Source organism: Hermetia illucens, chromosome 3 (genome assembly GCF_905115235.1).
Source record: "Hermetia illucens chromosome 3, iHerIll2.2.curated.20191125, whole genome shotgun sequence".
Taxonomy (NCBI): domain Eukaryota; kingdom Metazoa; phylum Arthropoda; class Insecta; order Diptera; family Stratiomyidae; genus Hermetia; species Hermetia illucens.
Window position 1 is genome coordinate 47,246,994 of NC_051851.1, and position 27,751 is coordinate 47,274,744.

The window sequence follows — 27,751 nt, forward strand, 5'->3', positions numbered from 1 at the left end:
GGTTGTGCTCAAGCGAGAAGAGACCTTCGAGCCTCGGCGTGGTGTTGCGTTTCAACACGGGTGCCGTATTCCTTAGTTCGGTAGAGATTTAGGTAATTCTTGCATCCACCAGCATGAATGCTAAGCCAAACACTTGGTATAGACTAGTACCGTTGTTGCTTGTCTCAGCGGGACTCTGATTGTGGTCACAAAATCAATCCGTGTTTGAAGAGGACCGTAGGATTAAGTCTCCACGACAGGTACCTACGTTAAACACTCATGGGCTTAACTGTGTGTCAGCCTGTCTGTATGTCACAAGCACTTTTCTCAGGAACGGCTGTATCGATTGCGACGAAATTTGGTGAAAAGGTGGAAACTGTGGACCCCCAGACGTGCAGTGAATGATATCCTTCTGGGTTGAATTTAGGGGGGGGGGGTCCCCATACATGTAAAAAGGGGGTGTAAAATTTTTTTCACCGAATGTAGTCATGTATCAAATGAAAGGTAACGATTAGTACTTTTCGAATCCGGTCTTAATTTTGAGATTTGTTAAAAAGGCGGGGAGTGGGAGGGATGGAAAGTGATGATTTCTTTAACGGATCCATTCTAAGAAACTACCCAACCGAAAAATCTGAAAAAATTCACGAAGCTGCCTCTATATTATCTCTATCTTATCGATATTTATTCAAATTAAGTTAATAATAGTATATTATCATATTTTTGGGGAAATTGAGTAAAACCGCCCTTAAGTTTATCCCAGAGTTATAAAAGTAGGTAGTAGTATAAAGTATAATATGGAGCATATTATTTCCAAGTTTGATCAAAATCATATTATTACTAACAAAGTTACAGCAGCTCAAAGTTGACTCTCCCCTATAAATTTACTGCAACTGAATGATAATATCACATTGAAGTGTGTAGTCAGGCATGCTAAATGCAAATACATAACGGGCTACGTACAAATGGAATAGTTCTACACTTAAATATACTCAAAGAAGAAGCAAACAAAACCTTTCATACCTGAAGCGCCCAGCTTCCGGTTTCCCGACTTGTTTCACTTAGATAGGATCCTAGGTCCTTATCCATTCAACTGAACACTGTTGACGATGGTAAACGTTTTTTTTTTTATTTCATTTTATTTATTTCCAAATAGTGTCTTACATCTCATATATTTTGCTTACGAGTAGCATAGAATTAGCTTAGCTAGCTTAGAATTATTATAATGGGTGGCTATACATTGTTTGGCCTATCCGAGCTTCTCTGTAATAAACTTTATTGTGTAAACGTTACTTGGCTTTGTATTTTATTAAAACATAACTTAACCTATTTTTAAAACTGCGTCCGCACTAATGACGTGAGAAGATTTTATTTTACTTACTTACTACCTTATTACTACTTATTTCTACTTACATAACTACTTAATTCTACTATATACAATAACACTCAATATTCATAGAGTGCTTAGCCTCTTTGCACTCCTACCAGGCAAGGTGTGTCGAAGAGGAACAGGATTATTAGTTTTAGGTCAGGGTTCAGTATCTGGCACGATTGTTTTGCCCTGTTCATGCAGTCTTGGATGGTTTCCAAGTTTATTGAAAAACCGCTCCGTAATGTTGAGAATATATTCTCTAATGGGGTCTATATGTGCTTGCCGGTATACTATAGCATTCCTGCCGCACTTCTTAGCCTTCCAATTGTAAGACAATCCAGTGCAATGTCTTAATACACGGCGTTCGAAAGACATGCATTTATCCAGTGATCCACGAAGGGGCTCCGTAGCATATGATGGGCCTGATGAGAGCCTTGATCCTATCAGCATAATTTGGGTGCTTAGACCCCCTTTTTTGCGAAGAAGAAAGTAGATCTTGCGCAGTGCACCATTTGCGTTTCCAATGGCGAGTTTAACATGGTCGTTAAATCTTAGGAATTCGTTGAAATTGATTCCTAGATATTTGATCGATTTCGACCCTCTTACTATTGTATTCCCGATTTGCAGTTTCAAGTGTTAGGCTTCCTGTGGATGGATTTAGATCCCAAGTATCTAGATTTCCTCCTGAGAATGCAGACTTGTATCTTGGCTGAATTAATTTTAATACCCCAGCTATAGTAGTAATAGCAGAGGTGAAGCAAGTAAACCTCTATTTTGGTAACTGCCTTTTCGGGTCGAAAGTTGGAGGAGTCGAAGAGTGCATCGTCGGCATATTACATTAGTTCTGTACCGACCTCTGGTAAAGGAACATCAGCAGTGAAAATGTTGTATACGGTAAAAGTTTCTCTCGTATTTCTATAATTAAAACCCCATCCATTTTTACAGTTCCCACCCCACTGACCTGTCAACGGTTAACACAAGCCTTAGAAGTCACCAATAGATGGCTGTTGTATCCGTAGAGGAGCATTTTGTCTTCCCATTAGACTCACTTTCTTTCCAACTCTCTGCTCTCAATTCTGCTTGGAAGTAGATGTCAAACTGACATTTCAGATAACTGCCAAACAGAAAGGCTAAAAACGCGACTGTCATTGAGTCAGTTCTCGCTCTGCGTGCATCTACTGTTGTTTTAGACTTTCATTTTCGTTGGCACGGAAAACTTTTAACGAGTCCGGAAATCGTCGTTCTGCGTGCATCAAGATAAAGTATTTACGGTTGTGTTTGCATACAAAGATGTGCGGCGGCTTTACGTGCTCCAAGAATGCGCTCATAGCGCTCAACATCCTTTACGTGGTAAGTAGGTTGCGGGCGACATTATGTAGGCTGGCGACTTATTGATTTTTTCCCCGCGTTTTTCTATGCACTTTTCTGGGCTCCGGGAAGCGCTGCACACAACTTATGAGGTTCTATTTATATTTCAGCTCGTGGGATTTCTTTTAATTGGCGTCGGAGTCTACGGAAGGGCTGCATCGATCGTAACGAACTTGCCCATCATTGGAGGCATTTTGGCCTGCGGAATAATCCTGATCCTGATCTCGATGCTGGGACTGGCAGGAGCTATTAAACATCACCAGGTCATGCTGTTTTTCGTATCCTTTTGAAAGTTCGATATTCCTCATCGAAAAAACTAGGGTCAAAGAAACTGACGTCAATGGAAGCCATGGCGATAACCTCGAGCGTGCAATCACTAGTCTAAGTCTGCCGTGATTTCTTGCTTCTACAATAATAGAACTGCGAGTGAGTGAACGGAGATTTGATTTGCCGCGATAAGAACGAAGTTGATAAGGTAAACCGATCACGTCGTGGTTGGTTGCTCGCTAGTGCAAAGTCTCAAAAATATGCAAAATCTTGATGTCTTTGTCAAGGTCTCTCTGCAAAGACTTTTATTTCCATTGTCTTAATACCAATCGCAAGTGCTCATAGTCGAAATCTAATCTGGTTGCGGCCTAATGTGCTGCCAATTGTAAATTTACCTGTGTCGTGGAACTCTCCCCGCTAAATCAGCTTTATTTGTCCAATTAGCACTGGAGGATGGGTAAACTCGTTAACTTCCACGAAATGATGAATAATTGATAGTGTTTGACATGGCAATACCAATATTATCGAAATTTAACTGATATGCAATGGTGGGACCCCCATTCAGAGTAATAGCGGTAATTGCTTCTGTGAACCGTTAAATTATTGTAAATCTAAAATATCAAAAAACTCCTTATAATCTACTGTTATTTCGATAGTTCGCTTTGCGTCTGAGTACACTTATTAGCGTTTGTATGAAGAAAAAGTTTGCCATTCATTTTTTTGAAAGGTTTGGTAGAGGTGAGCCTGTTCCTCAAAAAGTGAGGTCAAACCGACCACACTTGATGAAATTTCTAGATTCTTTGATACTTTGCATGTGCTGCAGTCATGATAGCGAAAGGCAACGAATGGACGACAAAACTATATTTAATCGCAAGCTAGGCTGAAACGGTTTTTCAAGTCCAGAAAATACAGTAACTATGAAACGATATAATTGCATTGGAACCCAGTTGCCATTCTCGACTTAACCCTAATGTTTTTGTGGTCGGTAGCATGGAAAGGGATGGATGAAGGTGGAAAATGAAGAGCGTTCCTGCACAAATTACGTGTTCACCTTACTCCATCCTTTCCATCATGGAGAAGGCATCGCCTCATACTGTTTAGTCTCTTATCTGATTAAACCACCAAATGATTCTGGGCCCAAAGAGTGACAATGGACGCATGAAGATAAACATCAACAGGTAAGATTCGATATGATTATCAGATTGCGCAGACTCTATGCTGAAGAAAACTTTATCAAGGTATGTTCGTCTAAGGTAGCTAGGCAACTGCATACGAAGTGCAGGACAGTGTCTTCTTCCTCGCTCGCCTTGACTACATATGGTCGAGGCCACCACTGCGACTTTTTCCATGTGGTAGTTTAAGGAGCATTGTCCCATTAAAAGCCCTACTAGGGTCTTCATGTCCCACTTCTTAAGGGACAACAAAAATGGCGCTCTAGCGGGTTCCTTCACAAAGACTTTCACCTGCTGGATAAAGTTCAAATTTCTCCATTCGGCTGCGTGAATTCTTACCATTTCCCCCTTCAGAGTAGACTTGATAGTAGATGGCCGGATGCAAAAAGCTGGTTCTGGCCCTTCCATCGTGGATTCAGAACCGTGGCGATGTTTGAGTGATCTGGTACCCACATCAGGAATGTTTCGGTCAGTCGGCCAAATTCCAGCAGCACCTGATGACAACTCAACACCAACTGGTTTGATATGTCGTAGCGTTTAGTACTGATAATGCTGTCCAACTGTCGACCGTTCTATTTTTGCCGCAAATATTTTTCTGCTGCCAATAAAATGACATTTGGTCGGCATATAGTCGGCATTTTTTCCGATAGGTCGAACCAGTTTCGATCGGATTTCCCGAGAACACCCCTGCACCCGACCGCTTTCCATGACTGACCCGTCGTTGAAGATTATTACATCTGTAATCCCTAAAGATTCGTGGCCATTTATCGACCATTCTGAATATGTCTTTTCGAAGACGGGCATCAGAGTCATCTGATATTTGCCAAGAAATTTCCTTGATTGGCCGCCTTTCCACGCGTCAATAGTATCAAACCTATATGCGTCGTAAGCTGCTTTCCGTTTTGCCTGCAAATGTAATGGGGGTTTCAGAATATTTAGAATAGCTTCGAGTGCCATGGTCAGCGTGCTGCTCATTGCTCCAGTAATACTTAGGCAACCGAGCCTCTACATCAAAATGGGTTTTACTATGGATGTATACATCCAATGAATCCATTTTGTTGGAAGTCCCCAGGTCTTACCTATCGCAGTCCTACAGCACCAGAGCAATCTGCAAGATTTTTGGTATTCTTCCTGGATATGGTTAAATATTTGACTGTTTATAATAGCTGGATTTCCGTCCCTAGCGTATAGCTGCCCCATCTGACGTTCCTAGTGAACATAACTAGGTCCAGTCTTCCTAGCGTTCACCCTGAGTCCATTATGGAGCCACCAACCTCTTTGAATGGGACAAAGACTGAAGAAAAAGAAGAAGAACTGTGGATTTCATAAAGTGTTACATTCAGGCGGTCACATACTGTGCCCGCAAACTTGCGGATAATTATTGCGGCTAGATCGTCCGCAAATGCTTGTGCGAAGAATTTTGTGCTTTCCAGGAGCCATAACAGAGGAGAGGGCCCCTCCCTGTGGACAACCCCTAAGACACCCTGCCTCAATTGACTTTTGTTCTACCAATATGTGGATCTTTGTCCACTCTAGCATGTGAAGAATCCAAATGATTAACAGCGGATCGATTCCATGCTGTCTTGTCGCATTACAAATCGCCACGAATAAGGCGTAATTGAAGGCGCCTTCGATGTCCATTAATGCGCCTAAGGCGTATCCTTTATCGGACACTGCCTGCTCATTTTTTGCCGTTAGTTCATGGAGTGCCATCTCCGATTTTCGAGCGGTATATATTCCGAATGTGTAGGCCCAGGACGCCTAGTCCCTCTATTACTAGATCAGGAATAATGCCATCCGGGCCTGCAGGCTTGTATCTATGGAACGAGTTCAATGCCCATTTCAGTCGCTCATGTGAAACTACTTTGCGTGCCACAGTCCAATCTTCCGACGACGACTGATGAGTGCAGTCGCCGCTTTACAATGCTGTAAATTTATCTGAGAAATACGGCACCTCATCTACGGTTTAAATGAAGATGCCGTGGGCTGCTGGTTTTATGAGCCGACACTTATAATATGACGGTCCCAAGCCCTTAGTAAGGTAGGCAGGTATCAGTGGCCGCTCCGAGAAGCCCAATTAGCGCTTTGGTGCGCCGTTTTGATGCCACAAACTCCTAAGACCGTAACTGTTGTTATGGGAACAGGGAAGCAGAGTCCAGCCGGCTCGGATCTTCAGAGCCAACCCGTAGCATTCACGAAGGAAAGCAGTTCTCCGACCCTGCAGCTAGAAATCTCGCTAAGGTCCCGAAAGAATGGTTTACCCAGTGTTCGCCGCCTGACTCTAGCCAGTGCTGGGTAATCGCAGAGAAAGTGCATGAGGGTTTCCCTTCCTTCTCCGCAGCTTCGGCAATGCGAGTTGTAGGGTAAGCGAGCCTAACGGCATGGTCCCCTATGGGCCAGTGCCCCGTGCAGACCGCCGTAATCTTGAATGCATTTGCACGCGTCTGGCACAGGAGCTCTCGTGATCGGGCTATGTTATAAGCAGGCCAAATAAGCGTGCCGCCCTGATGGTTCAGCGCGTCTCTGCACTGCCCCACAAGCCGGGAAGATGTCGTCGTTGAGTACAAGGCCTTGATGGCCGCTTGGCTGTCGGTCACAATGGCTATGTTACGCTTGGGGCTCGAATCACACTCCAGCCATCCAGCCAGACAAACTTCCAATATCGCTAGTACTTCCGCCTGGAATACACTGGCGAAACCTGGGAGACCATACAACTTGGATACACCGTGTGTATTCGAGAAAACCCCCGCGCCGACTCCATAGGCCATCTTTGATCCGTCCGTAAAGAATACCGTGTCATAGTCTTGCAACACGCCGCCGGTCTTCCACTTTGCCCTGGTTGGAAGGTCCACAGCAAAGTTTGCGTGTGACATAGTCCGTGGGGGATGCCCAGATTTCTCGAGGTATTTCATCTAGGATGTTCTGTGGCCGTAGGACTTCGCTGCCCAGCATCCGGACTCACGTAGTCTGACGGCGCTGCACACTGCAACATATTTGATGTGGAGGTAGTAAAGCCGGTAGCCCGTTTGTTCCCGAACCTCCTTAATATCCGGTTCAGGGACGCCGATAGTACGGAAAATTCCCGGCCTATCGGCTCTTTTCCCTGCTTTCCTACCTATTAGTGTTCCAGAACTTTAGCACCATTACGTTTCTCTTCTGGAAGCCAGAGAAAGCACTTTCTGAACGATGGTAGCTCGAAAACCCTCTCCAGAGCCAGTTGCGCACCCTCCTACACATCGTTGAAGGAGAAGCAGTACTGTCTAAGCCACTCGTTCGTGCTTTCGCCGGCAAAGTTTAACCGTACACTCCTCTGTATCGTAACGGGATGGATTGGTGTCATACAAGACCCATCCATCGGCTTCGATAGCCTTTGCCTTCAACATTGGCACAACCCGGAGGTTGTGTTTTGCCTGAAAGCGGTCTATCCGGAGGCGGTTTGCTGCCTGAAGACAAGTGCTTACCCGTAGGTAAGACTTTTGCCTCAACAGGTGCCGCCGATTGGAGCCCGTGGTCAGGAATGCTGACAGAAGGGGACTGCTTCGGCTCATCCGTTAAGGGCTGGTTCTTACTTGAATAAGTGGCGAATTTAGTGTAGACTCAGGTTCTCCGTCGAAGAGCTCAGGGTTGAATCGTCATAATTAAAGTGGTGTTAAATTCTTTTGATGTTGTTTTTTAAGTTCTTAGTTTCTTCGTAGGTGGCTGCCATGGCCATTGTTTTACCGAGGAATATAAGTCGATCGCGGCAGTGCCCCTTTTTGTCGAGACAAGGCTAGTTGAAACTGGGAGTTATTTGGTATCAAGAGTTCACCGTTCACGGCGCAATCTTAACCCCTATAACCATTCAGTCCTCGACACGGTAGTCACAAACCCAAGCGAAGGGGCTTGGAGTTTTGATTACCACTCAGCTTTAGGTGTCACCTCTGGTTTCTCGGAGAATCCTCCTTACTGAGCTCCCTCATCACAACAAGGTAGGTAATCGCGGGGGGAGTCATGGGAAGGCCGGGAAACAAAGTGTCAGAGTTCTAAGTGGCACACCGGTCAGTCTTCAAAGCCGAAAAAAGCTCACTTAAGCGGGGCACGTTACAAAAGCATGTCCATTGCTTTTTTTTGATGCGAAGGAAGTAGTCTACTAGAAGTTTTTGCCCAGCGGACTAAGTATTAAAAAAAAAAAACGCCGGAGAATTCTGCGGTTTACAGGATTAGGTCCGCCGGACTCATCCGGAGATGACCGACGAGCATTCAATACTTTGACGACAACAAGTCGAGTTACGTGCCGCGCTCTATCTGTAGCACTCACGTAGCTCCCACCGACTTTTTCTTGTTCTCGCGCCATCGTTGCGGCTCAACATGTCTTCTCGGGAAATTTACACTTCTGTACTATTTTGCGCCATGTGGCGACCGAATCATCCCTCACTAGACTCCACTACACGACAAAGCCTGCAATGGAGTTCAGCCACTTCCACACTGGTACCTAGCCCTTACGTAGATTCAAATCTCAGGTCAAGATTTTCCCTGGCCACGGTCGGAGACAATTATCAACGAAAGTTTGGAGCCTCTGAGTAACAGTGTTGGTCACTTTCCATTTGTAGCTCCCATATTACCACACAAAAAGAATATTGGTGCGAAACAACCTGAACCTGGTGTTGCGTTAACTGCATTTCCAAATTTTAAACAGGAGGCGGACTAGTAATGTTGCTACTTTGGGCGACATCAAGCTATGTGACACCGTTGGTGGAAACAATGCTTATAAATAAGTATGAGCACCATTGATATACTCCCCACTAATACAAATAGAAAGAAAGCGGTGACCCGTCAAACTAAGAACCTTGGTTTTGTTATTCTTTATCTTCAGCCCAGCTTTGCTTGTCCCTTTTTCCAAATCCAGGGTCATTTGGTCATGGCAGTGATTGTAATTTCAGGAAATCTCAACTCGAAGCTTTCTGCTGCAACTAATTAAGTTCGCTAAAAACATTTCCAACATGACGTAATCGGTAAATGTCCGTAACGCCATTAAACCCACTCCACTTGAACTGAACTCATCGCAGTCGTGCGCGTGAACATCGCGAGCGCAAAATGAAAAGCAGCTAAAACTATGAATTATATTCATCGAATCCGAAAGGTTGGCATCCTTGTCTGGTTTAAGTTAAGACCATACCCTTTTTGCTTTGGGATAGATTGATCCTGGGTCCACCATCTACCTAATGGCGCGTCGCGCTGATCTGAGGAGCAAACTACTCCGGCGTAGTTCACAGACCACTTTTTCTTGAATGAGTATCTAATACTTTTAAAAATATTTTTGGATGATCGATTTCGATCAGCGGAGACGATACTGCCTGGCCCCTCGGCCCTGCAAAGCTGTTTGACCGGAAGCGGCTACGGATCTTGTTTGTTTCGTCTATATTAAATTAAAAACCAATTAAGGATATAAATTATGTTTTTAGTTGAAGTTTATAGGGAAAACAAATTAATCAGTACTTCTGCCTAATGCGGTAATTTTTTCACACAATTAAAAATGTTTGTGGAGCTCAATTTTCTAAAAAAATCAAGGGATGGAGAGATTTCCAATTATCTCAGTGTTTTACATTCTCAAAAGATAATTCCCCCATCATTATCTCTGCTGCTTTTTAGTCGTTTTGAAAACTTCGATATGCTTTTCCCAATGTCACAACATTTAGTTCGATAGAAGTTGAATTTCCAACGGCATCCCCGGAGAAGAGGAACCTCTATGAAAACTCGTGGTGGTCACCCCTCCTTAAGAGGTTACGACGCCTGAAAGTGTTGTAAAGCTTTATTTCAATTGTCAACCTTATTTCCCCAGGGAGAGGGAATAGGGTATGTAGGAACAAGTTTCCTCCTTTCGAGCCCCGTTAATGATTTGGCACGATCTTTCCCCCTTGAAAAGTTAGGAAAGTTATTTGAACCCTATTCTCTAAGGATAGGAAAAGAGAATTGGGAAGTCCTCTCTCTTCAATCTCATTGAAAAAATGCAGCGGTCATAATGTTTGAAAAGTTATGGCTTTTCAGAAAGGAATATTCTGATATCCTCATGATAAATTTTGATTTGCCAACCCCAGAAGAGGGTAGAGAAAGTATCCAAAAGGAGGGGGGGGGGGCAAATTTTCAGTGGACCCTACAAAAGGCGATCCTTTCCATCTCTCCCTATAACCATTCCATCCTATCCGGGAATGGGGCGTAAAATTCACCCTTTCCAGTTTGAATTCCAGAGTGCAAAGCTTAATCGCTTCGAGTTCTAATTCAAAAAAAAACTTCAACTCTGGCCGTTCCGAGGAGAACAATTAGCACTATGGTTTGCCGTTTTGATGCGATTCCTAAGACTATGACTACTGCGGTAAGAGCAAGGGGGCAGAGTCTAGTCGCATCAGATCTTCAGAGTCAGCCGATAGCATTCACGAAAGATAGTAGCTCTCTCACCTTGAAACTAAAGATCTCCCTAATATCCTCAAAGAACGGCTTACGTAGTATTCGTAACTTGGCTCTAGCTAGAGCTGGGCAATCGCATAACAAGGATCTGAGAATTTCTCCCTCCTGTCCGCAGTCGGCAATGCGAACTGGAGGGTATCCCTGGCAGCATGGTCCCCTATAAGCCAATGCCCCATGCAGACCGCCATAATTCTGCATACGTCTGACACAAGAACATTTGTGATCGGGTCTTGGAATAGAAGACAGATCCTCCTTTACTTGACACAGGTGGTGAGCCTTCGTCGTCTGAAGTTAGCGGCTCCTAAGTAGTGTGAGCACTGTTAATGTGTCACATGGAATCGAGCATGGTTTCCCCAAGGAACAACGCTGCCCAGATGTAAAAATTTATCAACGCCCTCAGCAATCAGTAATCAATTGTTGGCGTATATACCAATTGGATCTGAGCCTTGAAGTGTGTTAGAATACTTCCTTCAAGACGGTAACGGTTCAATACAGGATTACGGTACCCTGTGGGAGGCAATGTGGTCATCAATGCGTTCGCCCGTCATTATTACCCTGATTTGACTCAGGTACTCATTCACTGCTGAGCCGACTGGTATCTGACATCCAGTCATGATAAAAATTCACTGTGCCATTCAGACAGATTTGCAAACATATAACATAATCTCAGTAAAATACGGGTGAGAACATCTGCAGAGTACAATCATGCTTCAATAAAAGAAATTACTTTGGAATGTAAGCAATTTTTGCTGAGAAACCAACCAACCCTTCTCTTCAATTTCCTGAAAACTACTCAATAGAATCGAATCCTTCATTGGGTCAGTATTGATCGAACTGATGGGCTAAATTTGCGTGGACAAGGAACTTCGTATTTCACCATTTGGCCCAGAAATGCAAATTTCCACACCGAAAACAGCCCAAGTTCCCTAAACGTCATGGCCTTAGAAAATCATTTATATTTGCTTCTTTTTCGTAACCAGAGAAATAGTCAAAATCTATTTCTCATAGCGAACGCTAAGTTGTTCTTGAATTGTGTAACGGCATTGAAGCTCTAACGCCTTATACTTACCCCCTTTCCCATCATTAGAGCTCTCAGCTCCTTGCATTCTTCAGTCAGTTCCTACGTTTTCGAAGTTAGCCAAACGTCCTAGGGCGTTCTTTTGACTTCACTCCCACCAGATAAAGAAATTTTTTATGCGGGCCCAGTGCCGGATCAATTTTTCTGGCGGATTGTTTACTGCTGGACGATAGTCAGTTCGGGTTCAATTAGGTGAGCCGATGCCTGCGATCTTACTACTAGACCCAGTTCCATGCAACGAAGGTAAACGACGACCAGATGATTGTATCTTTCGAAACCGCACATTTAGAAAATAAATACTAAATCTATTGCGAGTCGTAGTTTTATGTCCGTTACTGATCAGACGAAATCGAACCGAATTTATGGCAAGCCCTTTAGTTGACCAATTTAACGCCAGCAATGAGGCGGTGATAATTACAGAAATCTACAAGCATATCATCGTTACTGTTACGATCGCTAAAACCATGCTCCCCACCTTGGCATTCGAATCACCCTTCACAATCACAATGTTACCTTTAGGAAGCCTCTCTTGAATCCAAAGCAGTCTTGCATCCACTAATAAGACCTGTCTTCCTTAGTCCGACAGACCGACTGAGGTGTTACATTACGCTAAAAGTATTTAATTAATATATTTTTTTTATAGCAGCAGTTTTTTTATTGAAGATTTGTCATTCATCGACAGATACAAAAATGTAAATTTCCGTAACTCAAGATTACCATAACAGTACATGATCATCTTATTCCTGCTTTTCCTCATCCAATTTTCCATTGCTTGCTCCTGCCTTGCCGTAAACTCTGAGCAACAAAAGCATTTCGCTGAGGAAGGTTGGAATCGTGTTCCCGTTGACATAAAGAAAGAAGTACAAGATACATTCCTATGTTGTGGCTTCAACTCTACAACTACCGATGACCATCCATCTTGCGAAATTGTTAATCGTTCCTGTTGTTTCGATTCAAAAATAAATGAATGTTCGTGTATGCCATGCTTGCCTGTTCTGGAAGACAAAATCAACTATGCTTTTAAATTGTGCGGCGGAATCGGGTTGTTCTTCAGTTTCACGGAGGTGAGTGACTTCTTTTTCTCGTGTTTTTTAATATGGTTTAGGTACTTTCGATCTGACCAGGAAGCGATATGTTTTCTAATACTAATTTGAATCTCCATTTGTTTTTAATACTTACTCTTACAGTTTGTTGGTGTTTGGCTAACAGTTCGTTATCGTAATCAGAAAGATCCACGTGGACTTCCAAGTGCTTTTCTTTAAGCCCAGTGTCTTAAAGAAAACGTTTGTTATAACATAATTTTTAAGTCTAACGGTGATGATATGCTTTTTTGTATGAATGGAAGTGGAATCTGACGTAGTCTTTAAAACCTAACATCTTATTTAACTCATACTACCATTGAACGAACACACACATCGCTAACTGAATGGAAATATTCATTTTGGATCATTTCATAATATCAGGGTTGTGGTAAGCAAAACAGTTCTGCATGGTTTTGAATGTTATGTAACCTTTGTTGTTTGACGGTTGGTAGGTTTTCTAATATGTTTTGCGTTTATTGATGTTATTGCTTAAAGTTCTATAGAACCTGTTCTTTAGATGGGAGATTAGACTTTCGCTTGCTTTGTAGTCCAGCCTAAAATTAATAGGCGAGGGGTAGCTTTCTCCAAACTACAATTTTTGGTTTTAAACGTAAATATATATCTCGGAAGCGACTTACCCCCTTCATCAGCTGTGGCTTTGTGCTTGTCCAAACAAGGTAGATTTTTACTGCTCGGCTATTTACCATATCCCGCAGAAGCAATTTTCTTGTATTCTCTTTCAAATGAGATGTTTATTATTGTACTTATTTAGAAATTGATAGCGTACAAGCAATGTTGGATTTTCGATTTTAAAATTGGGCTTATTCCATCCCTTTTGACGTCTTGCATTTACTGTATGGGTTTATTTGTTAATAATCTATAAATCATTGTGCCGAAACGAAAACTTCATCCATTGACGAACGAAGATATGATCTGCATGGCGGAACTTAAATCGGAAACAAAAGATGCTGAAGACTCGACCGCAGTCAGAAGGCTGTAACCCAGCAGCGAATGAGGATCCACGACGGAACTAGATTCAGAGATAATACAGCCACCCACATAATAATCTCTCTCTACAAACAAGATGTTTTAGATGTCCTTGCTCTTCAAAGTTTGACGAAAAATTTGTTCTGTGTTTGAGGTAGTGAATAATTTCCGGCAAGGAACCTACAACGAAGACCATCCTTATTAAAAGCTTCAGAACACTATTCGCTTCTAAAAGAGCAGGCATTGCCGCGAATTGTTTCCAAAGGCATACTGTCACATCAATACATCTAGTCAATCCACTTCGCGAATGTCCCGTTCAAATTGGTAATAATTTACTGTACCACTTATCTAGCAGAACTTTCACAGGAACTCCAAATCTATCGCCAATCCATGAACAAATATCCCATCCAATTGCGCAGAACTCTTTTTGGTGCATCCCACTACCAGTGTTATTAGTCGGACTTATATATTCGAAAGTGGCATCCCCTTCAGGCAATTGCCAACTCGTCCTTTTTTCCACTGAATTTGTTCGTACCAAAGTCTACGCAGTGCGTCGAAATGTAAGAAATGGAAGATGTCAAAAAAAAAACTAAGTAGATAAAAATGGTCTCCGATGGGGCTTTGCTACCACTCAACTCACACGCCTTCAGCAAAGTTCTTAACCAAACATGAGAGAAAAATTCATCATCATCAACAGCGCAACAACCGGTATCCGGTCTAAGCCTGCCTTAATAAGGAACTCCAGACATTCCGGTTTTGCGCCGAAGTCTACCAATTCGATATCCCTAAAAGTTGTCTGGCGTCCTGGCCTACGCCATCGCTCCATCTTAGGCAGGGTCTGCCTCGTCTTCTTTTTCTACCATATATATTGCCCTTATAGACTTTCCGGGTGGGATCATCCTCATCCATACGGATTATGCGACCCGCCCACCGTAACCTATTGCGCCGGATTTTATCCACAACCGGACGGTCATGGTATCGCTCATAGATCTCGCCATTGTGTAGGCTATGGAATCGTCCATCCTCATGTAGGGGGCCAAAAATTCTTCGGAGGATTCTTCTCTCGAACGCGGCCAAGAGTTCGCAATTTTTCTTGCTAAGAACCCAAGTTTCCGAATAATACATGAGGACTGGCAAGATCATAGTCTCGTACAGTAAGAGCTTTAACCCTATGGTGAGACGTTTCGAGCGGAACAGTTTTTGTAAGCTGAAGTAGGCTCTGTTGGCTGACGAACAACCGTGCACAGATTTCATCATCGTAGCTGTTATCGGTTGTGATTTTCGACCCTAGATAGGAAAAACTGTCAACGGTCTCAAAGTTGTATTCTCCTATCCTTATTCTTCCTGTTTGACCAGTGCGGTTTGATGTTGTTGGTTGGTTCGTCTTCGGTGCTGACATTGCCACCATATATTTTGTCTTGCCTTCATTGATGTGCAGCCCAAGATCTGGCCTCAATTGCCGTCTGCTCGATCTGGATGAAGGCAGTTTGTACGTCTCGGGTGGTTCTTCCCATGATGTCGATATCGTCAGCATAGGCCAGTAGTTGGGTGGACTTGAAGAGGATCGTACCTCTTGCATTCACCTCAGCATCACGGATCACTTTCTCGAGGGCCAGGTTAAAGAGGACGCATGATAGCGCATCCCCTTGTCGTAGACCGTTGTTGATGTCGAATGGACTTGAAAGTGATCCTGCTGCTTTTATCTGGCCTCGCACATTGGTCAGGGTCAGCCTAGTCAGTCTTATTAATTTCTTCGGGGTACCGAATTCAAATATGCATTTGTTTCGGTATATTTGTTAAAAATCTATAAATCATTGATGAATTTCATACATACATAGCACTTGACCAGATGCATGACATTCGACTTCGGACCTTTTTCTCCACGCAGACGATTCGAGGTACTTGAGCTAAGACTGAGCTTCGATAATGAATTTGTAACCGCAGAGTTTTATTAGGTTTTAACTGTATTCAATGATATGAAATTTGGTAGAAAGGTGGTCACAGACAGAAATGTGACTTGTGCCAAAACGGAAACTTCATCCATTGACGAACGAAGATATGATCTGCATGGCGGAACTTAAATTGGAAACAAAAGAAACTGAAGGCTCGTCAGCGCGCGTAGCCGGAAGGCTGTAACCTAGCAGCGAATGAGGATCCGCGGCGGAACTAAATTAAAGGATAATATAGCCACACATATAACAATCTCTCTCTACGAACAAGATATTTTAGATGCCCTTGCTCTTCAAAGTTCGACGAAAAGTTTGTTCTGTGTTTGAGGTAGTTCCGGCAAGGAACCTACAAAGAAGATAATCATTAAAAGCTTCAGAACACTATTCACTTCTAAAAGAGCAGGCAAGGGAATACTGCCACACCAATCCTTAAGGTATAAAAGGTTTTGTGTTTCCCTATGTGAGGAGCATAACGTAGAGATGTTGAAATCGCTCAGTTCTGGGCAGGTTACTGCCATTGCCAGAACTGAGCGATTTAAATACCTCGGATCAACGCTATCAGTCAATGGAGAACTGCGTTATGAAATTGCTTCACGCATTAACGCAACCTGGATGAAGTGGCGTTCCGCAACTGGTGTTCTTTGTGATCGACGTATCAACGAACGTCTCAAATCTAAAATTTACTGCAATGTCGTCCGTCCAGTCGCTCTCTATGGTTCTGAGTGTGAGCCAACTATAAAAGACAATGAACGGCGTCTTGCGGTAATGGAGACGAAGATGGTACGTTGGACTAGTGGCGTCACACGTTTAGATCACATCCGAAATGAGGATATCCGCGATCGTTATGGGGTTGCACCGATCGTGGAAAAGTTGCGAGAGAGGCGTCTTCGATGGTATGGTCACGCAATTCGTGCCAACGAGAATTCACTTGCCAAAATTGGTCTGAACATCGAAGTCGATGGTAAACGACCAAAAGGCAGACCTAAACAACGGTGGCTTGATACGCTAGATGGGGATTTGAAAGCCTCGAGATTGCACCCAGATCAGGTATTCGATGGAGCCAAATGGCGAGGCCGATCACGACGAGCCGACCCCGTTTGTGAACGGGACAAAGGCTGAAGAAAAAGAAGATGTGTTCCTAACGTCTCATACCAAAACTAATCTGTAGCAAATTGTTCAAAAATAGAATGATCGCCTCATGTAACACGGCCCAACATTCAATTTGTGTAAAACAGAATTTTTGTCGACCGATGCCCATGAAACTAACACTATCACTGTCAATGCCAGTGACCTGGCCAGAACTGAGCGATGTAGATATCTCAGGTCAATGGTATCAGGCAATGGAGGACTATGTTACGAAATTGCTTCACGCATTAGCGCAATATAGATTAGCGTTCTACAACTGCCGTTCTTTGTGATTGTCGTATCAACAAGCGTCTCAAATTTAAAATTTACCGGAGTGTTGCCCGTGCGTTGCGAAAGGTGTGCCTGTGGACTCAGCATAAACCCAACCAAAACGCAACTGATGCTATTCACCACCAAGACAAGGATACCTGAATTCCATCTACCACGGCTGAATGAACAAAGATTGGTTCTTTCCTCTAATGTAAAGTATCTGGGTGTAATCCTGGATCCTAAGCTAAATTGGAGGTTGAACATAGAACTGAGGGTTAAGAAGGCCTGTATAGCCTTCTATGCCTGCAAAAGAACCTTTGCAAATAAATGGGGTCTCCGGCCGAGGATGGTTCTCTGGATGTACCCGCTCAATGTACTCCTGCATCTCCTCCCCCTAGACCTCCACATTAAATATGTTGCAGCGTGCAGTGCCGTCAGACTACGTGAGTCCGAATGCTAGACAGCGAAGTCCTACGGCCACAGCAACATCCTAGATGAAATACCTCGAGACATTTGGGCATCCCCCACGGACTATGTCACACGCGAGCTGAACTTCACGAGAAACTTTGCTGTGGACCTTCCAACCAGGGCAAAGTGAAAGACCGGCGGCGTGTTGCAAGACTATGACCCAGTATTCTTTATGGACGGATCAAAGATGACCTATGGAGTCGGCGCGGGGGTTTTCTCGAATACACACGGTGTATCCAAGTCGTATGGTCTCCCAGATTTCGCCAGTGTATTCCAGGCGGAAGTATTGGCGATATTGGAAGTCTGTCTGGCTGGATGACTGGAGCGTAATTCGAGACTCAAGCGTAACATAGCCATTGTGACCGACAGCCAAGCGGCCATCAAGGCCTTGTACTCAACGATAACATTTTCCCGGCTGGTGGGGCAGTGCAGAGACGCGCTTAACCGTCTGGGCGGCACGCTCAAGGTCGCTCTCCTCTGGGTTCCCAGGCATAGGAACATAGAGGGGAATGAGCGGGCTCTGCTCTTGGCAGTCCCTCGGCGAATACAGTCGGTGTTCCGCTGGCGGCTGTCGGGGGCGGGGGCTCCTGTGCCAGACGCGTGCAAATGCATTCAAGGTCACGGCGGTCTGCACGGGGCACTGGCCCATAGGGGACCATGCCGCTAGGCTCGGCATACCCTACAACTCGCATTGCCGAAGCTGCGGAGAAGGAAGGGAAACCCTGATGCACTTTCTCTGCGCTTGCCCAGCACTGGGTAAAGTCAGGCGGCGGACACTGGGTAAACCATTCTTTGGGGACCTCAGAGAGATTTCTAGCTGCAGGGTCGGAGAGCTGCTTTCCTTCGTGAATGCTACGGGCTGGCTCTGAAGATCCGAGACGGCTGGACTCTGCCTTCCTGCTCCCATAACAACAGTCACGGTCTTAGGAATTTGTGGCATCAAAACGGCGCACCAAAGCGCTAATTGGGCTCCTCGGTGCGGCCACTGATACCTACCTACCTACCCGTTGTCCGTGCAGTTGTCCTCTATGGTTCTAAGAGTTGGCCAACTATAAAAGACAATAGAGTTGCATAGTGGCGTAACACGCCCCAATGACATCCGAAGTGAAGATATCCGCGTTCGATATGAGGTTACATCAATCATCGAAAGCGAGAGAGACGTCTTCGATGGTACCGGAATGTAACACGCGCTAAAGAGAATTAACTTGCCAAGATTGGTATAAACATCGAACTTGATGGGAAAGACCAAAAGCCGAAGCAACGCTGGTTGGTGATTTGAAAGCCTCGCGACGGCATCCAGATCAGGCAAATGACAGAGCAAAATCGATGACGACGAACCGACTTCGCTTCTAGTGAATAGCAACAAAAAAAATTTACCAAATTATTTATTCCTCACCCTATAATAAAAAATGCTTATTTTTCTTACAATCAAGCATTATCAACTTTAATACCTCGTGGAGGCGACCGCATTTTATTTCCTATGTTTCGCTAGCGCTCTTTTATATTCCAAATAAATCTAAATCACTAGTTTTGAATTTTAGTTTGCTTGTTATTATCGGTTGTTTCTTCGACTGAATACAGTCGGAAATTAAGTTGTGACGTTCTTTATAGAAATCGTAGTCGCACTATTTTACACTTTGTGTTCACTTTAGCTCGCTTGTTAACATAGACTTTCTTTTGCTAAATAGAGATTTTTCCTTACAGAACTACAATTTTCAACATATAACTATTCTTCTTAACAGGTTCTTGCTGTTTTTCTAACATGGCGTTATCGTAATCAACAAAATCCTTATTATGATTTACCAGCCCGTGCAATTTTTCCACGAAACTACCGATATTAGATCTTCAACGGAATCGAATACTTCGCAATTTCATAGTCAAACGTCCAAGGCTGATTTTTTTGCATACATTAATTTTACCATATTTTGTAAGTAGTTACAATCGAACAATTTTGTTTACTATTTTCTTAGTGTGACTTACTTTATTTTTATAACTAAAACAATTGGGACAATATGAAGGTGTTGTTTCGTAATTTTCGGTCATAATTTTCTAAGGCAGGACATGCATTGAATAGTTACAAATTCAATGGTACAAATGAAAACTCGAAAAAATCTTTGCAATAAGCTTATTCGAACTTTGAGTAACTTAAGAAGTTTCCTGTTGAAAAGTGTCTTTAATCGAATTCTAGGTTCCAATCAGGGCTACTGAATAGAACATACCAAAGAGTTCCCAACTTGCGTTTATAATTCCATTCTGCATCGCCACATCCGAGAAATCGTCGTCTTAAACTACATAAGATCTACTGCCTTACTAGTCGTAAACATACAATTCAGCCTTTACGGCAGCACTCGAACAAAGCTTGTCCTTGCTTGTAGAATCTCGGCGAGATTGGGTTTTTAATTATCTCCCTAAATTCCAATTGCTCGGTGTTAAGAAATTTTTATTGACTTTGATTCACTACTCCTGACGACCTGATTTCTTGCGAGCAATTATGGGAATGGTTCCAATATCCTCCACACCATCTCACTATATTCCTGAAAACTATAATACGCCATTCTAGGAAACAATTTTACATAACTGCAATGCCTGATAAAATCATTACGTATATACAAAAATGAGCTTATTTTTTCCTTATACCATTTGAATCTCTTCAAATAAGTCTACATAACTAAATATACATATTTACCAGTTGCAATAAAAATAGCCGCATATATAAATTTCTTCCTACATACTTATACATACACGGATACTAATTACCTATATCCATATAATTTTACTTGTATTTATTCGAATAGTAAGTTTTACATTTTTTTCGGTTGTGCTTTCGAATGTAACAGTTTTTTGCTCAACAGTTCAACAACAATCTGAAAAAATAAAATATGTAAGTCTTACAAATGTAAAATGTAAAGAATTGTATATTTAAAAATAATATTGCTGTGATTGTTTATTGCGAACAGGTTATTGAATTAAAATAAAGTAGAACTATTAGGATATCTTCTTGTCTTTCATTTCTCTCGTAGAACTGCACCTCATTTTTAAACGGTTTACGGTACTGTCTGTCTGCCCGTACATCTGTGTTTTTTTGCCATTGGAAGGTGGAAAGGGTCAAATCTTGCCGTTGGTGCCTACCATACGGTTTTGTGAGACTCTTACTCGCTAAAACCTCCTTCACCAACCCCGCGGGACTGCCATTCTATTCGCTCGATCGACTGTGAACTGAGTGCTTGTGATTTTGCTTTCTTCCATAATTTTTCCGAATTATTTACTGATTGCATTTGAAATTATCATTTACATTTTTCCATATTCATTACTTTCCTCGTGGTATTAACTACTTCGGGTCTGTAATTAACAAAGTGAGGGTGTTTTCTTTTGGTGAATTCAATTTGAAAATTACAGTCGGAATAGTGGCCTTTAACGGTCTGACTTTAACTTACTGTTTTGGATTTTTCATCTTGCGTAAAGACATTTTTTATAGTGCAGCAAGCCTTGCAAATTAACGATTTTTTTATTTTTTCGAACATTCTCGCAGTGTGTAATTCAGTCATCCAAATTACTCTTTGGCAAATTACTCTTTCCTGCCCCCTTCGGCGTGCTATTCCGTTTACATTTTAATCGACGCAACTTTTTATCTGTGCATAATAGTTCACCTGCGATTAGCATATTTGTAGGCAATTATTTTATATTTTATTTTATTGAATAATGGCGTCACCTCCAATTTATGACATCCGTTGCGCGCAATGTAACGAACCTGAATCCGCGCGCTCTAAGTTCCTCGATTGCGACGGTTACTGCGGGAAATCTTACCACATCAAATGCCTAGGTATTCCTGCAGTATTCTTAGAGATTCGAGCAAAGTTCGCTAAAAACATATCTTGTCGATGCAACACTTGCCATGGCTCCACACTGTCTGATGCAATACAGTTGCTCAATAAACAGTCCTCGACCTTGGCCGCCATTCAGCGCGCCGTTGAGACTTCCGCTTTGGTACCGAAGTCAAATGGATTCCCTCTACCGGCGGCTTCTACTGTATCTACTGTACCTTCGGCTGTGTCTACATCTCCTTCTGCCAAGGACGACCATACCAAGCCCCCCGATTCAGCCCAATCACTGAATTCCGCCGAAAACCTGAACCGCAACACTGGTGCAGTGCCAAATTGGAGCGATCGACGTCGTCATTTGTGTGTTCCCGACGGCTCAAGAATTCGATTGACGAGACTGTGACTTCCGAAAAGGTGCTTCCTACTGTGCATAACAATGTAGCCTCAACATCATCTCAGGAGTCTATGCACCAGGCCTCTCAATCTGTGTTGAATTCGCCTGCAATGCGTTCCTACATCAGGGTTGCTTCCACTGGCTCTACACCCCTAATCCAACGGCCCCTATGCGACGAGTTACGGTCCACCGAGTCTCCGATCCTGTCTCGCTCCATCGCGCCTACGATGGGACAATATCCGCAGCCTCCTCAGCAAGTTTCGAATCGGAACACAGCCGCCCCACTTTCTGATATTGTTCCTGTCGCCAACGAAGCTCCGCTTCCCGCTACCGCCATATATCCTGGCACTTCGTCCATCCATACCAATGGCCCCAAGCTAAAGGTGGCGTTCCCACCTAAACAGCTCTTCAACTCCAGGCTAGCGTTCACAACTTCTGCGGACGATGTTCTGGAGTATATAAGGAGTAAAGTTGGTTTACTTTCTCCTCTGTCCTGCATTAAACTCACAAAAGACAACAACACCGACCGGGTGATTGCATCTTTCAAGGTTACTTATCCACACGAAGTTGATGTCCTCGGCAACCCTTCTTTCTGACCTGAAGGTGTATTCGTCAAGCCATATAAGCGCCCCAATTCGCGGGTAAATCTCAGGGCAACCCGCCTGCCTCGCCGAGCTATATAACTGGATCCATGTTCACTGTCCGTCTGTTTTCTCCAAGCTGGGGGCCTTCAATCTATCCGCGCTGGCTCAGCAACACCATGCCATCTGCATCTCCGAAACCTGGCTAGACAATGCCATATTATACTCCGAGCTCCCCGAAGGGTACCCCACTTCCCGCTGTGACAGGGACCGGGATGTTTCTCGTAAGTCCAACGGCGGTGGGGTCCTAATTGCTATAAAAGATTCACTCCCCGCCGAACTCGTCTTCTCCTCCTCTGGCTTTCGTTTTGATTGTGTTGCTATTCGTGTCTCCCCGCCCAAATTCCTCCCGTTCATTGTTTCTTGTGTATATGTCCCCTGTGCTAGCCCTTCTCACCTGTATGAAGAATTGTTTGACAGTTTGTCTGAACTCCTTACCGTCAGATTCCCTTTCCTCCCTTTGTTCCTTTGTGGAGATTTCAACCATCCCATGCTCAACTGGCCTGATCATCCTAGCCTTCCAATTCCTTCCAATAACCTCTCCCATTCTTCCCTCCCACTTTCTTCCTTTATGTATACTTGCTCTGCCCTGAATTTCAATACCACCAAAAACTCATTGGACCGCACTCTCGATCTCTTCCTTTCCAACCTCCCCGAGCGCCACCTCTCTTTATTTCCTGGCACATCCCCGTATGTAAAAACCGACGCTCACCATCCTGCGGTTGAATTTGAAGCGGAGCTCCCTCGTTCAAAACCCAAAACCAAGCGTAAACCCACTAAGTTCAACTTCCGCAAAGGCAATTTTGACGATCTGAACTCAGCTTTAGCATCTTTCAACTGGGTACGTATATTAATGTGATCAAGCTCTTAACACCTACAATATCCTCTCTGATCTCCTCTCCTACTATGTCCCTTCTTCTCCTCCCTGCCTACGTTCGTACCCAACTTGGTTCACAACGGAACTTCATATTAACTGTAGAAAACACATTTCCCTCCCCTTGTGTATAATCTACAACAAAATGATGAATGCTACTTTCCTCATCTCTGGAAACAGGCCCTTATCATTCCTATCCACAAGAGCGGAGACCCTTCCCTTGCTGTGAACTACCGCCTCATTTCTCTTCTCTCCTCTTGCTCCAAAATCCTAGAAATATACGTACCTCATTGTCAAAGAGCAACATGGTTTCGTGAAACATAGATCAACGGCTTCAAATCTTCTGGTCTTTACCACCTTTGTTGCTAAACGCTTGAATTCACGACAGGAGGTACATGCTATTTATACTAATTTCTCCAAAGCCTTTGACACCGTTGACCATAACATTCTCCTCTCTAAACTTTCATCGCTAGACTTCCCTCTCTCAGTCATCTCCTGGCTTTCCCCCTATCTCTCATGCCGTTCCTGCAAAGTTTCTTTTCATGGTCACTCATCTGGTTCCTTCTCTCCTTCCTCTGGTGTTCCCCAAGGCTCTACACTTGGCCCCTACTCTTCCTGTTTTTTATCAATGACCTCGCCTCCATCCTCACCTGTCCGTATTTGCTTTACGGTGACGACCTTAAATTGTTTGCCTCTGTTTCGTCTCCATTGGACTGTGCTCTCTTACAATCCAACCTTGATAATTTAGCCCATTGGTGTTCGGTCAACAAGCTAACACTGAATGTCAACAAATGCCACTGGATGCGCTATTCCCTTAAACCCTGCCCATCATCCTTTTCCTATTCTCTTAGTGGACAACCCCTTTCACTACTGACCTCCAGCCAAAGACCTGGGTGTAATATTCGACGATAAACTTCGTTTCAATTCCCACTTCGTTGACATCATCAATAGAGCTTCCAAAATGTCTGGTTTTATCCTACGTTCCTCGTCCGACTTTACCTCAATCCAGTGCTCCTTAACACTCTTCAATCCCCTTCTCAGAAATATCCTTGAATATTGCTGTGTAGTCTGATCCCGCTTCCGCATCCGTGACGGCTGCGCTCTTGAAGCTGTACAACGCAAATTCACCCGGACCCTCTTTTATAAAAAGAACCTTCCACGGGCTGATTATCCGTCACGACTCCGCACCCTCAATCTCCCCTCCCTACAGCAACATCGTATCTACCTTGATATGTGTACTCTTTTCAAACTCTGCAATGGTCTGATGGACTGCTCCGCAAACTCGGATATTACTTTCCGTATCGCCTCGTCTTATAACGCATGTAATGCGGACATTTTTGATGTACCCTTCACCGAGCTCGAGATTTACTTTCACTCTCCGATCCCGAGGTTTTGCCGGTCCTACAATGCCCTACAGCTTGGTTCCTTTGACTCTATGTCCCTCTCTAGCTTTAAGCGCAAAATATGCCATTTACTTGCTCCTCCGTCTGAAGACAATATGTAATAAGAAATTTGCTTTCTGTGTATTGTCCTCATTAAATAAATAAATAAATAACGTCGCGGGACAGCATCAGTTACGAACTGCGTTTCGTGCTGTTATTTCGAACTTTCCTGCATAACTCTTCCTTCCTCAGCAAATTGTGGATCACCTTCATTAATTTTTCCATCGCCCTCAAAGTTATTTCAGAGACTAGCAAGTAGTCCGTGATATTATCAAGTGACAACCGGGTCATGGCGAAAATTTCCAACTCCGCTCTCTCAGAATCATTTCGCATGTGGGCAGAAAAGGAAATCGTCGCGCCCGAAGCAATAAAAGTGTGAACGGTATCCTCCGTGTCCGCTCAGAAATTGGATTTGATCATAACAAATTTTAACGTGCTCTCGTTTGTTCTTTTAAAATCGGTTTACCGTCTGTCTGTCTGTCTGTCTGTCCGTGTGTCTGTCTGTCTGTCCGTCACACGCATTTTTCTCGGAGACGGTTATAGCGATTGACACTAAATTTGGTAGAAAGGTGGGAACTGTGAACGCTCGCACATACAGTGAGTTACATCCTCTTACGTTGAATTTAAGGGGGGGGGGTCCCCATACATGCAAAAGGGGAGTGTAAAATTTTTGTTTCATCAAATATAGTCATGTGGGGTATCAAATTAAAGGTCTCGATTAGTACTTTTCGAAGCCGGTCTTAGTTTTGACATTTCTTGGAAACGTGGGGAGTGCGGGGGGTTGAAAGTGACCATTTCTTTAAGGGCGCCATTCTCAGAAACTACCAAACCGAAAAATCTGAAAAAAATCAGGAGGCTGCCACTATATAGTGCCTTGGCTCCGAAATACCTTTCATACCGATATCTGTTCAAAGAAAGTTAATAATAGTATATTACTATAATTTTTTGTAATTGGCTGGAAATCCCCCTTAAATTCATCCTAGCGGCTTGAAATTCTGCAGGCTATAATGTAGAGCATGATCATACCAAGTTTGATGGAAATCGCAGTATTACTAACAAATTTATAATACGTCGAAATTGTTGCTTCTTTGAAAATTGAAGACTATCAATGTTAATATCACCCGAAAGTGGACATATGCATATATTACGTGCTACGTACTAAGAAATACACAAAACCTTTCATACCTGAAGCGTCAAGCTTCCGGTTTCCCGACTTGTTTAAGATATTTGATCGGATAATTTGGTCGTTTGCCATTCTCAAATAGCTTCACTTCATGTTAATTGCCAGCAATAGATACCGGCCCCCGCATATGTTGTGTCACCCTCATTCGCTAAGATATCGATGGAGACCATGTCTGCTGACATACATAATGCTTCGTCTGATGCTGTATGGCAAAAAACACTTTTCCAATGTACTTAATCAGTACGGGGCTGCGATTTTTCTCCTATTTGCTTCTTACTTCAATGCCGAGACCCAGATAGAAGCTGTATAATGCAAGTTGAAGCTTATAACTCTCCAGATACAGAGCGGACTGGTTTGCCTTGGGTCTCCTACATTCAGTAACATTTCCGCCATCATTTTAGCAACTCCGGAAGCCTTACATAAATTTAGGTGGAGTTTAAAGGGTGGTCCCCATACAAAAAAAGGGAGGATGCACATTTTTTTTTCACCTATCATATGTACGTCTCGATTAGGTCTCGAGCAGCTTTCAGTTTTGACGTAAATGTTAGCATTTGAAGTAAGAATGATTAATTTTCGGAAAATGCCCAATCAATCCGAATCATGCGCTTATATGAAATCTGGGCCTCAAAATATGTCCCTTTCCGATATCTGCCCAAATGAGCTTAATAACTGTAAATTGCCAACTTTTCGAAGTGGACCGGAAAATCCCCCTTAAGTCCGTCCTAGGTTTATCAAGCAGCAGCATCGTGCACAATATTGCAAAGTTTTGTGAGAACCTGGCTATTAGTTTCAAAGTTATAGCGGCTCAAACTTATCAATTTCGCGCGAATTTACTGCATCTTAAGGCATGCAAATAAGATGCAGACGTTATAATTGACGAGAATAATTGACATCCGACAGAAATAATAAAATCCCGTATATGAAAAAGCTAATCCTCTCCAGCTCTTTTGCCCTTTGGCTCTATTAGGTGACCCTTTTTAAGGTTTTATGCGAAAGAAGTGTCAGCGTTTAAAATGTGTGCCCTGAAAAGTGTAACAGGTCTCGTTCTCACAACCTATCCAACCCGAAAAATCTGAAAAAATTATAATGGTGGATCTATACAAAATCTCGGCCTCAAAATACAAATGCAAATACATTCCGATACCTGCTTAAGTAAAGTTAATAATAGCATGTTTCTATATTTTAGAAACTTGCCTGAAAATTCCCTGAAGTTCATCTTACAAAGTTTGGTACCGTTGTAAGTTATATTATAATACACAATTTTTAGAAGTTTGAAGGAAATCCAGCTATTATTATCAAAGTTATAAAAGGTCAAATTATTGTATTACACATAAATTTATTGTACTCTAAGACCACCATACACGTCTCAACATCGTCATCATATAAAATGAACTCATATGAACGGCGGAGTTGGATATATGGACGAATATTTTGAACTAGCTATGTATGAATGGAAAAACGTGCATATTGTTCACACAAGATGAACCCAACCCTTTTATACCCGAAACGTCCAGCTTCCGGTATTCCAACTTGTTTAATATCATAGCCACGAAACCGATTCCACATAAGGGTTCTGGTCCTTGTAGGGGCGCTCCTGCTTCCTTCCTGGAAAATTCGTCCGCTGTCTCAGACCTTATTGTACAATCCGAGCGTCTCTCTCTCTCAAGGCATTCCCATACCAGTTTAGAGTTCACCTGGTTGGGTGGTTGATCGCCGCTTTGCTGTCGGTCAGAATTATTATATACTTTCGCCTGGAATATGCTGGTGTGGGACCGATGACTCCGGCGCCCACTCCCTCCGTTGTGAAGGATCTGTCAGTGTACTAAGTAATCAATTGCTGGTTT

At 43.2% G+C, this 27,751-nt stretch overlaps 1 protein-coding gene across 2 annotated transcripts; it reads left to right on the forward strand.

Annotated features, from left to right (window-relative positions):
* The first annotated feature begins 2,447 nt into the window (after nt 1-2,447).
* On the forward strand, nt 2,448-20,549 carry LOC119651682 (tetraspanin-13). Of its 2 annotated transcripts, XR_005249477.1 has the most exons (5): nt 2,448-2,698; nt 2,827-2,994; nt 12,400-12,738; nt 12,862-13,144; nt 19,298-20,549. XR_005249477.1 is itself a non-coding variant. In XM_038055381.1 (4 exons), the coding sequence occupies exons 1-4, from the start codon at nt 2,639-2,641 to the stop codon at nt 19,394-19,396; spliced, it is 666 nt and encodes a 221-aa protein (XP_037911309.1). In that variant the 5' UTR covers nt 2,450-2,638; the 3' UTR covers nt 19,397-20,549. The 2 variants fall into 2 exon arrangements, 1 of the variants encoding a protein (XP_037911309.1); XM_038055381.1 differs by lacking the exon at nt 12,862-13,144 and having other exon boundaries at nt 2,450-2,698.
* Nucleotides 20,550-27,751: the final 7,202 nt, after the last annotated feature.

Coding starts and splice junctions, on each gene's coding strand:
- LOC119651682 (XM_038055381.1), top strand. CDS start 2,639: ATGTGCGGCGGCTTTACGTGCTCCAAGAATGCGCTCATAGCGCTCAAC. Junction 2,699..2,826: donor CGCTCAACATCCTTTACGTG/GTAAGTAGGTTG, acceptor TTTATATTTCAG/CTCGTGGGATTTCTTTTAAT. Junction 2,995..12,399: donor ACCAGGTCATGCTGTTTTTC/GTATCCTTTTGA, acceptor TTACCATAACAG/TACATGATCATCTTATTCCT.